This window comes from Dendrobates tinctorius, unplaced genomic scaffold (assembly GCF_039654945.1).
Source record: "Dendrobates tinctorius isolate UK_male_01 unplaced genomic scaffold, ASM3965494v1 ptg000232l, whole genome shotgun sequence".
Lineage (NCBI taxonomy): Eukaryota > Metazoa > Chordata > Amphibia > Anura > Dendrobatidae > Dendrobates > Dendrobates tinctorius.
In genome coordinates, this window is record NW_027361899.1 from 17,220,248 (window position 1) to 17,231,128 (window position 10,881).

The following is a 10,881-nucleotide window of genomic DNA, read 5'->3' on the forward strand; positions in this document are numbered from 1 at the left end:
GTGTATGCCTCATGAAATATATACGGAGATTTACTGTTATCCATAGACTGTATAGAGCTGTACGCTTCTGATACAGTACCATATATCTGCTGGTATTTTGGGTCCATTTTCAAAAACATGAGGAAGTATGGTGGAAGAGGACGCGGATGTGGGCGTGGAGGGCCACCTGGTACTGATGGTGGTGGTGGATCTGCTGGTAGTGACAAAAACACAATAGCAGCTAAGGCAGGAGGTGTTGAGCCAGCGTTATGGTGTAGCTCTGGAAGGCCTGTAAGGCTCCCTTTTCTGGGAGTAGGTAGACTGCTTTTAAAGCCGGAGTATCAGGAACTGTTTGTGGCTTACATTGCTGAAACAGCCTCCAGCTCTATCGCCTCCTCTTCTGAAGTTGTAAAAAATGCAGGCACTGAGTCGTAACTGCAGGCTTCTGGTCAGGAGCAACCCCTTTCCTTGTGTCCTTCACCCACACCAAAAGTGAAGGATGTGGAAGCACACACCTCAGATTACTCCATGGAGCTCTTTTCACATACCATGCCTGGGTTAATTAAAAATAGGGCCCATCATGTACTGGAGCAATGTAAATGGGGCAGATAAGACACTGGAGCAGCATCTAAGGGGCCCATTATACACTGGAGCATTACAAATGGGGCCCATTAGATATGGAGCATTATGTGGAGCTCAGATACTGTATGGAACATTATATGTGACTATTTATTTGGTATGGAGAAATATATGGGGCTCATTATTCTGTATGGCGCACAATGAGGTGGCCATAACACTGTATGGAGTAATATACTGTCCTTTTTTTGAGCTATTGTACAATTTAAAATAGATCAGTCATGTAAGCAGTGAAGTATGTGTCATTGTACTATACCTATATTTCTGTGGCGTATCGGAGCATCATGAGTTGTGGTATGTGTTAAAGGGGCGCACTGACACTCTTTGGCCCAGGGCACACGAAAACCTGGAGCCAGCCCTACCCCCCCACAACTTTAGCCAAATAACCCCCAGTTTTCAATGCGTAACTATTATTAGGAAGTAAATTAAGGTTGACAAGCTTCAGTAATAAGAATTGATGTTGTTGGCATTGAAATGGGCACTGTAGGTGTGTTTACTGTCCTCCACTCCCTGACGACTTTGCTTCCCCATTGACTTGCGTTGGGTTTCGTGTTTCAGTTGGCCTCCGACTTTTCCCTATAGTCGGCAGATTTCGTTCAACCCGACTTTTGCAAAAGTCGGGTTTCATGAAACCCAACTCGACCCGAAAAAAGGAAAAGTCGCTCATCTCTAATAAGGATATGATAAGGTGCAATAGTGCAAGAGCCAAAAAGCCAGTCAGGCATATATGCAAAATGAATGTTAGCTAATGCGACATTAGTCTAAATGAAGTGCATGTGCAAGTATGATGATTAGAAATAAGGTTGTCATCATTACCTAAAGTGTAAGCATGCAGCCGGGTCCCCTACGCACGTTTCGGCGCTAGCCTTCTTCTGGGGGGGCGTCTGCTGACAGCGCCATCAGATGGGTTAAATGCCAACGATCGGTGCTAGCACCGATCGTAGGCATTGCTGCGGGGTGTCAGCTGTCAGAGAGCTGACACCCGCACCCGATCACCGTGGCGCTTAGCATGAGACCACGCGATCAGTGCGCCGTACCTGTACTTCTGTTTGCGGGAACGCACCTCCCGCAGGGCAGTACATGTACGGCGCATGTCGGGAAGGGGTTAAACAACAAACACAAGATAGATGTGTAGATTCCTGCTGACAAGGGCACTTTAAGGAGGCGGGGGGGATCACTTTCACACGGTGCCCTGTAGGTTTGGATTTCTTTTTCCATTATTGATAAAGACCTTCATTTATAAACTGAATTTTTGATTACGGTACTTGTGTTCTCTTTGTCTAATATTTAAATTTGTTTGGTGATCTGAAACATTTAAGGGACTGTGCACACGTTGCGGATTCTGCTGCGGATTTCTCCGCGCAGATTTGTCTAAGTCCACAGGTAAATCCGCAGGTCAAATGACCTGCGGATTAGCCTGCAGTTTTGCCCTGCGGTTTGACACCTGACATGGAGCAGGTGCCAAACCGCTGCGGAATCCGCACAAAGAAGTGACATGCTGCGGATTTAAATCTGCAGCAAATCCGCAACGTGTGCACTGCGTTTTTCTTTTTACATAGACTAAAATGGTACTGTACAACACAGCAGAAACTGCTGTGGGTCCGCAGGGGCAAATCCACTGCAGATCCGCAGCAGAATCCGCAACGTGTGCACACATTAGTGTGAAAAACATGGAAAAGATTAGGAAATCAGGAAGGGGAAAAGAACTTTCACATAACTGTATATCCAATGTTGCATGCATCGAGTTTTGGAATCTCATCATTCAAAACCCTGCACCAACCATGCAAAAAAATAAAATCGATCTGGAAGTTCAAAAGTAGAAAGAAGCACATAGAGGAGTTCATGGCCAAAGCAAAGGTCACATCTGTGCAGGACCGAGCCGAGAGCCGAAATAGAGCAGGTTTAGGTCTCTTTGGACAATCGGCTAGTGGTTAATTTCCAGGAATGTTAAAGTAAATCTCCACAGGACATACATATATCTACAGTGCACCTCTGGGAAAAGTGGGACCACGTCCTCTCCTTGATTCTGGAGCCTGTAGTCCTCGTCACTCATAGTCACCATCCAAATCGCTGCACGGTCATCTGTCCTCAAATCAGGAGATTGTACGAGGAATGAAGAGGATTACAAGCTGCAGAAATGAGACAGGAACCTGCCTTGTCTGCTGTGGAGGCTGTATTCATTTTCTTGTGTCATACCCCTTAAGAGTAAATTTATTGTCTTATTTTGGCACCATAGAAATAACAATCATTATTATATTACAAACCTTAGTATGCATAATGCATCATTGCTCAAATTCTCCCTGATGTCAGATTTCAGAACTAAGCAGCTATCAACTGTGCAGAAAATGGAGTCACTGTGTACATACATTACATTACTGATCCTGAGTTACATCCTGTATTATACCCCAGAGCTGCACTCACTATTCTGCTGGTGCAGTCACTGTGTACATACATTACATTACTGATCCTGAGTTACATCCTGTATTATACCCCAGAGCTGCACTCACTATTCTGCTGGTGCAGTCACTGTGTACATACATTACATCACTGATCCTGAGTAACATCCTGTATTATACTCCAGAGCTGCACTCACTATTCTGCTGGTGCAGTCACTGTGTACATACATTACATCACTGATCCTGAGTTACATCCTGTATTATACCCCAGAGCTACACTCACTATTCTGTTGGTACAGTCACTGTGTACATACATTACATTACTGATCCTGAGTTACATCCTGTATTATACTCCAGAGCTGCGCTCACTATTCTGCTGGTGCAGTCACTGCGTACATACATTACATTACTGATCCTGAGTTACATCCTGTATTATTCCCCAGAGCTGCACTCACTATTCTGCTGGTGCAGTCACTGTGTACATACATTACATTACTGATCCTGAGTTACATCCTGTATTATACTCCAGAGCTGAACTCACTATTCTGCTGGTGCAGTCACTGTGTACATACATTTCTCCTCCATGTGTATTTACAGGTGAAGAGTAATGGCAGTTATCTGGATCTGGGAGAATATTCAGAATTGAGGGTCCTCAGTGGTTGATACCATTTAATGGCTAACTGAAAAGATGGTAACACATTGCAAGCTTTCGAGACTACAGTCATGGCCAAAAGTTTAGAGAATGACACAAATATTATATTTTACTCTTCGCCACGACAGCACCCACTGGAGGTATCGGATCCGCCCATTTGGAACAGGAAACCCTACAGGAAAGATAAAAGGGGCGGTCCGCCTTTCCTCCTCAGTTTTGGTTTCCTGTTCCAAATGGAGCAGGATCCTGCAGGATCTTACCTGGGCCATGCATCCGCCTGTGCGGTCTCCTTGGGAACGGCAGGGGCTGCGGTCCGGAAGCAGCGTCGGGGGAGACTCCGTTTGACGGTTCCCCCCTCGTCTGACGGCATAATGGTGATGACCGGGTCCGGGTATGGCCGCCCGGTCTTACCAGGGAGCGGACCGGTCTGGCATCCGAAGGCACAGCCCTCCCCCCCCCCCTTTTTTTCGGTGGTGACACAGCGTGGGAGGTGAGGCCATGAGTGCGTGAACCGCGCATGTGAGTAGCGGTGGCGCAGGAGCCGGCCGGCGCCCGACGCTCCTATACCCCGGAAGTAATGGTTGAACTTCCGGGGTAGGATGGCGATGACGCGGCGCATGCGCCCTGACACAGGGCGACTTCCGGGGGCACGACAGGAGAAGATAAAACAGCGCTGCAGCGCTGCAACGAGGGAACCATGTCGTCCCCCACGGAGTCGCAGGCCCCAGCAGGGGACTCAGCTGGGGGCAATTCCTCCAGGGACCGCAGCGCCAGGACAGAGACTGCCCGCAGGAGCGAGGCAGCAGAAGCCCGATCCAGACCGTCTCAGCCATCCGACCCGGTATTAAGCTTCACTGGGTGAGTGTGCAAAGTATAAACTCTACCTATTAAGCTAAAACCTCTCCCCCCCCCTCCCCCCTCTCTCCTTTCCTTTGACCTTCCACTTCAGTCAAAGAAAAAAGTAAAAACTAAACATAAAGAATGCGCATTATGTTCAGAGCCTCTCCCTGACTCCTACCCCAAAAAACTCTGCAAACAATGCATGAAAGAGACCAGGCAGGGGTCGACGATATCTTCTAAAGATATCCGAGCCATAATTAGGGAGGAGATACAAGCCATCAACCGCGCCAGCACTCCCTCAGAGTCCAGTCATAAGAGACAGGCCGTTGTTAGTTCAGAGTCAGAGGAGGAACAGGAGTTAACCTCAGGCTCTGCATCCACATCCTCATCGTCATCCTCGGAGATGGAAGGACGCGCATGTTTTCCACTGGACAGCGTGGATAATCTAGTAAAAGCGGTTAGAAATACCATGGGGTGTGAAGAGGAAAGGGGAGCCCAAACCGCGCAGGACATTATGTTAGCGGGATTGGCAGAAAAAAAGAGGAGATCATTTCCGGTGATACCGGCAATTAAGGACCTCATCAAAAGAGAGTGGGAAAAGCACGACCAGAGAGGTTTTCTCCCATCAGCCTCAAAACGGAAGTATCCGTTCACTGATGAGGACCTATTGAAATGGACTAAAATACCAAAGGTGGATGCCGTCATAGCCTCCACTTCCAAACAGACCTCGATTCCGGTCGAGGACGCAGGATTGTTAGCAGACCCATTAGACCGAAAGGCAGAATCTTCGCTCAAAAGGTCCTGGGAGTCCACCACCGGGGTATTTAAACCCGCAATAGCCAGCACATGTACGGCTAGATCAATGCTGGTATGGCTAGATCAGTTAGATCAGCAGATCGAACAAAGAATATCAAGGGAAAAACTGCGTGCAGCCATCCCGTTGATAAGAGGTGCAGCTGCCTTTATGGCAGATGCTTCAGCGGACACCCTAAGACTGGCAGCAAGGTCGGCAGCCCTGGTAAATAACGCCAGACACGCGCTGTGGATAAAAAGCTGGAAAGGGGATGCACAATCAAAATCCAAAATTAGTGCAACCCCATGCGAGGGTGAGTTCCTCTTTGGAAAAGCCTTAGACGAAATTCTCGCCAAGGCAAAAGAGAGGAAAAAGGCCTTCAGTGATTCTCCCATTCCGTTTTATAGGAAAACCTTTAAGAGACGGCCATTCGGGAGAAGAAGACAGTCGGACAGAACGAATAGATGGGCCACGAAAGATGAAAAGCAGAAGGGTACCATCTTCAGAGGGCCAACATATAGGAGAGATAAAAATTAAGAGTTTAGACCCACCAGTTGGGGGTAGATTAAAATTTGTTGTTACCAAATGGGAACAAATTACGTTAAGCCCATGGATTTTGAACATAATCAGGGAAGGAATAAAGATTGAATTCCTTCGGATCCCCTATGAATTCTTTGTTATAACTCGCCTTAATTCCTCAGTTCAGCAAAAGGCTCTCGAAGACGAGATTCGAGTGCTACTAGCTAAAAAAGTTTTAGTTGACGTCCCTGAAGGACAAGAGGGTAGAGGCTTTTATTCTCCCCTGTTTTTGGTTTCTAAACCAGACAGTACATTTAGAACCATTATTAATTTAAAGAAGCTTAATTCGTTTATAAAAAATTATAACTTCAAAATGGAATCAATTAGATCCACTATAAGGCTTCTGTTCCCAAATTGCGTAATGGCAGGGATTGATTTAAAAGATGCTTATTATCATCTCCCTATTCACAATAGATTCCAGAAATACCTAAGAGTCGCAGTGGAAGTCGAAGGCAGGATTCGTCATTTCCAATACGCGGCCATGCCCTTCGGGCTTTCCACGGCACCAAGAATATTTACCAAGGTGATGGCAGAAGTGATGGCCTACCTTCGCCAAAAGAATACACTGATTGTGCCATATTTAGACGACTTCCTAATAATTGGGAATTCAGTCAAACAATGTACCGAACGCGTGACTGACGCAATCTCGTCTTTTCAGAGCCTTGGCTGGATCATCAATATCCAAAAGTCCAGACTCGATCCACAATCTCTCCAGACATTTCTAGGATTTCAACTAGATTCCTTGACCCAGAGATGCCTACTACCTCAGGTAAAAATCACCCTCACGAAACAAAAAATACGAGCAGCTATAGATAGACCACGGGTATCCTTGAGAGGAGCAATGTCACTATTAGGATCACTAAATTCTTGCACCCCAGCAGTCCGGTGGGCCCAGTACCATGTCCGTACGCTACAACACCAGATCCTCCAGGAGGATAAGCGACATAGTGGTCATTTACAGAGCAAAATAACCCTGTCACAAGAAGTCTTGACTTCCCTAGAGTGGTGGTTAGATGATGACCATTTATGTTCAGGAGTTCCGTGGGTTATAGTCCCATCTTGTATCGTAACCACCGATGCCAGTCCTCAGGGCTGGGGAGCCCACATGGAGAATGAGTTTCATCAGGGAAAGTGGAATAGAGAGGAATGCGAATACTCATCCAATTTAAAAGAACTGACTGCAGTGTTCTATGCTCTATACAACTTCCTTCCGCAGCTCCAACAGAAGCATGTCAGGATACTATCGGACAATACCACCACCGTGGCCTATATAAACAAACAAGGAGGAACTCGATCAGAGACTCTGATGTCCTCAGCGGCAAGAATTTTAAACTTAGCAGAAAACTATTTTTTGTCCCTCTCGGCCCTTCATATCAGAGGCGAGAGCAATCAAAAGGCGGACTTCCTAAGCCGACACACTCTGCGGCAAGGAGAGTGGTGCCTCAATCAGAAGGTCTTCAGGGACATAGTAGCCTTATGGGGACAACCCGAGGTGGACCTTTTCGCCACAAAGGAGAACAGGCATATAAAAATATTTGCCTCCCTATCTCCATCAGACCACCCAGACATACTAGACGCCCTTCTAACTCCATGGAATTTCAACCTGGCGTATGCATTCCCTCCATTGATCCTCCTACCTCAAGTAATTCGGAAGATCAGAGACGACAAAGCAAGGATAATCTTAATAGCACCGTTCTGGCCAAAAAGACCGTGGTTTTCGTGGCTGCAGATTATGTCGATAACAGATCCTTGGGTCCTTCCTTCGACTCCCAACCTACTCTCCCAAGGCCCCTTTTTCCACCCTCAAGTGGTCAGTTTGCACTTGACGGCGTGGAATTTGAGAGGCAGTTATTGAGGACAAGAGGTTTTTCTGAGTCTTTAATTACTACACTACTACAAAGTAGAAAACAGTCCACAACCCAAATTTACACTAGAATATGGAAAAAATTTCTTCAATTCCATACAGTACCTCATACAGCAGAAGTTCCGATAATCCCAATCTTAGAATTTCTGCAGAAAGGGAAAGACTTAGGCCTAGCAGTAAATACGCTAAGAGTACAAATATCGGCATTAGGAGCGCTATATGGCCATAATATAGCAGGCAACAAGTGGATAACTCGATTCATTAGAGCATGTGAACGAATAGCTCCAATCCACATACCCTCCGTCCCTACATGGGATCTAAATCTGGTCTTAGACGCCCTAACGGTAGACCCCTTTGAGCCGATCAACACAATACCCTTCAAACACTTAGCACTTAAAACGGCCCTCTTGGTAGCACTGACCTCAGCTAGAAGAGTGGGTGATATCCAGGCCTTGTCAATAGATCCACCCTTTTTTCAAGAATACCAAGACAGATTGGTATTAAAACCAGACCCTGCCTACCTGCCAAAAGTAGCAACAAAATACCATAGATCTCAGGAGATACCCCTTCCCAACCTTCTATATAAATCCCTCTACTCCGGAAGAGCAGAAGTTCCATACTCTGGACGTCAAAAGAACTGTCCTAAAATATATTGACAGGTCCAACAGTTGGAGGCAGAGTAGGGCCCTATTTGTTTCATTTCAGGGCTGTAAGAAGGGGTATGGAGTCACGAAGAGTACCATTTCCCAATGGATCAGAGAAGCCATTCGTTTAGCCTACTCCGCAAAAAACGAAGATCCTCCAGGGAACATCAGGGCGCATTCCACCAGGGCAATGGCAACTTCTTGGGCAGAAAAGGGAGATGTTCCGATTGAAACTATATGTAAGGCGGCAGTTTGGTCATCCCCTTCTACCTTTTATAACCACTATAGACTAGATCTTTCATCAGCCTCTGACTTAAGCTTTGGCCGGACTGTCCTTGACACAGTGGTCCCACCCAGGTGATGGTCTCTGGAATCTCTCCAGTGGGTGCTGTCGTGGCGAAGAGTAAAAAGCCGGATTACTTACCGGTAATGCTCTTTTAATGAGTCCACGACAGCACCCGCTCACTTCCCCCCCTAAAGATATCAATAGTTAAAGTATATTAACCAAATAATGGATAAGAAAGATGTTAAAATAAGAGAACATTGCCTAATCCTTGGCGGTCCTTCTGGTACTCTGAAACGTAAAACTGAGGAGGAAAGGCGGACCGCCCCTTTTATCTTTCCTGTAGGGTTTCCTGTTCCAAATGGGCGGATCCGATACCTCCAGTGGGTGCTGTCGTGGACTCATTAAAAGAGCATTACCGGTAAGTAATCCGGCTTTTTCACATGATCTGCTGGCCTCTGGTTTTTATGTGTGTTTGTCAGATGTTTTTATCACATACAGAAATATAATTGCAATCATATTATGAGTAACAAAAGGTTATATTGACAGTTAGAATGAGTTAATGCAGCAAGTCAATATTTGCAGTGTTGACCCTTCTTCAGGACAACAGCAATTCTCCCTGGCATGCTCTCAATCAACTTCTGGATCAAATCCTGACTGATAGCAGTCCATTCTTGCAAAATCAATGCTTTTATTTTGTCTGAATTTGAAGGTTTTTGTTTGTCCACCCGTCTCTTGATGATTGACCACAAGTTCTCAATGGGATTAAGATCTGGGGAGTTTCCAGGCCATGGTCCCAAAATCTCTATGTTTTGTTCCCTGAGCCATTTAGTGATCACCTTTGCTTTATGGCAAGGTGCTCCATCATGTTGAAAAAGGCATTGTTGATCGCCAAACTGCTCTTGGACGGTTGGGAGAAGTTGCTCTTGGAGGACATTCTGGTACCATTCTTTATTCATGGCTGTGTTTTTAGGCAAGACTGAGAGAGAGCCCATTCCCTTGGCTGAGAAGCAACCCCACACATGAATGGTTTCAGGATGCTTGACAGTTGGCATGAGACAAGACTGGTGGTAGCGCTCACCTGGTCTTCTCCGAATAAGCCGTTTTCCAGATGTCCCAAACAATCGAAAAGGGGATTCATCACAGAAAATGACTTTACCCCAGTCCTCAGCAGTCCACTCCCTGTACCTCTTGCAGAATATCAGTCTGTCCATGATGTTTTTCCTGGAGAGAAGTGGCTTCTTTGCTGCCCTCCTTGAGACCAGGCCTTGCTCCAAGAGTCTCCGCCTCACAGTGCGTGCAGATGCAATCACACCTACCTGTGTTGTGAGTTCATTTTTCCCTTCACCATTGAGGTCTGATGAACTCCCTCCTCTAGTGAAGGAAGGTAGTGAGAATGATTACCAAACACCTGGGCAGCTAGATGATGACTGGGTGGCTGGAAATGAGGACTGGATATAAGGCTGCCGACGCCCTTCTTCCTGGCTGGTGATTTTCCTGCTGGATTCTTGGAGACCAGTCTGATTCCTGCATCTCAAAGCTAAGTTTTTCTGCTCTGCTTTGTACTCTTCAGTTTTGTTTTTGTTTTGCCTTGTTTTTTGGGAGTTCTGCCATCCCCGGCCGGGGGTGAGCTGAATTCCATTTTTGTCTCTGATCTGTTGATCTTTTGCTCTGTCTTCAGAATATACCTGAGTGCTGATATAGTCTTTTGAAGCCTAGCGACTTCAGGGCCTGTTTTTCCTATCAGTCGGTTGGCACATTTTGATAGGGTTTTTGCGGATGGCAGACAGCAGCTTTCCTATCCTGTCCTATGTAGTTAGCTTGGGCCCCATCAATTGCTCAACCTATCTTTCTATCTGTGTTAGTGTTTTCATCTTGCTTCACCGTCATTATATGTTGGGGGCTGCCTATTGCTTTGGGGTCTGCTCTGGGGCAGTTTAGGTTTTCCCCTTTCTGTCTTTAGGCTATATAGTTCACCGGCTGTGATCGAGGGGTCTAGGGCACCGTAGGAGCCCCCCACGGCTACTGCTAGTTGTTGTGGATAGCTTCAGGGGTCTGCAATCCGATAGCTGCCAACCTCTCTGGTTTTTCTGGACTTAGCTGGTATTTTGTTTTTTCCTCCTTCGGTGACTCATCATAACAGAATCACCAGCCATACCGCAGATCCTAGGGTACTCAATAGCAGGAGAGAATTGTAAAAAAAAGGAAAAAAAAA

At 46.2% G+C, this 10,881-nt stretch overlaps 1 protein-coding gene across 2 annotated transcripts; it reads left to right on the forward strand.

The window, feature by feature from the left end:
* Nucleotides 1-6,129: 6,129 nt before the first annotated feature.
* Nucleotides 6,130-8,476, forward strand: LOC141060094 (uncharacterized). 2 transcript variants are annotated; one of them, XM_073556372.1, is made up of 3 exons: nucleotides 6,130-6,398; nucleotides 6,534-6,644; nucleotides 7,092-8,476. In XM_073556372.1, exons 1-3 carry the CDS (start codon nucleotides 6,189-6,191, stop codon nucleotides 7,728-7,730), a joined length of 960 nt encoding a protein of 319 aa, XP_073412473.1. In that variant the 5' UTR covers nucleotides 6,130-6,188; the 3' UTR covers nucleotides 7,731-8,476. The 2 variants fall into 2 exon arrangements, with proteins under 2 accessions (XP_073412473.1, XP_073412472.1); XM_073556371.1 differs by having other exon boundaries at nucleotides 6,130-6,644.
* Nucleotides 8,477-10,881: the final 2,405 nt, after the last annotated feature.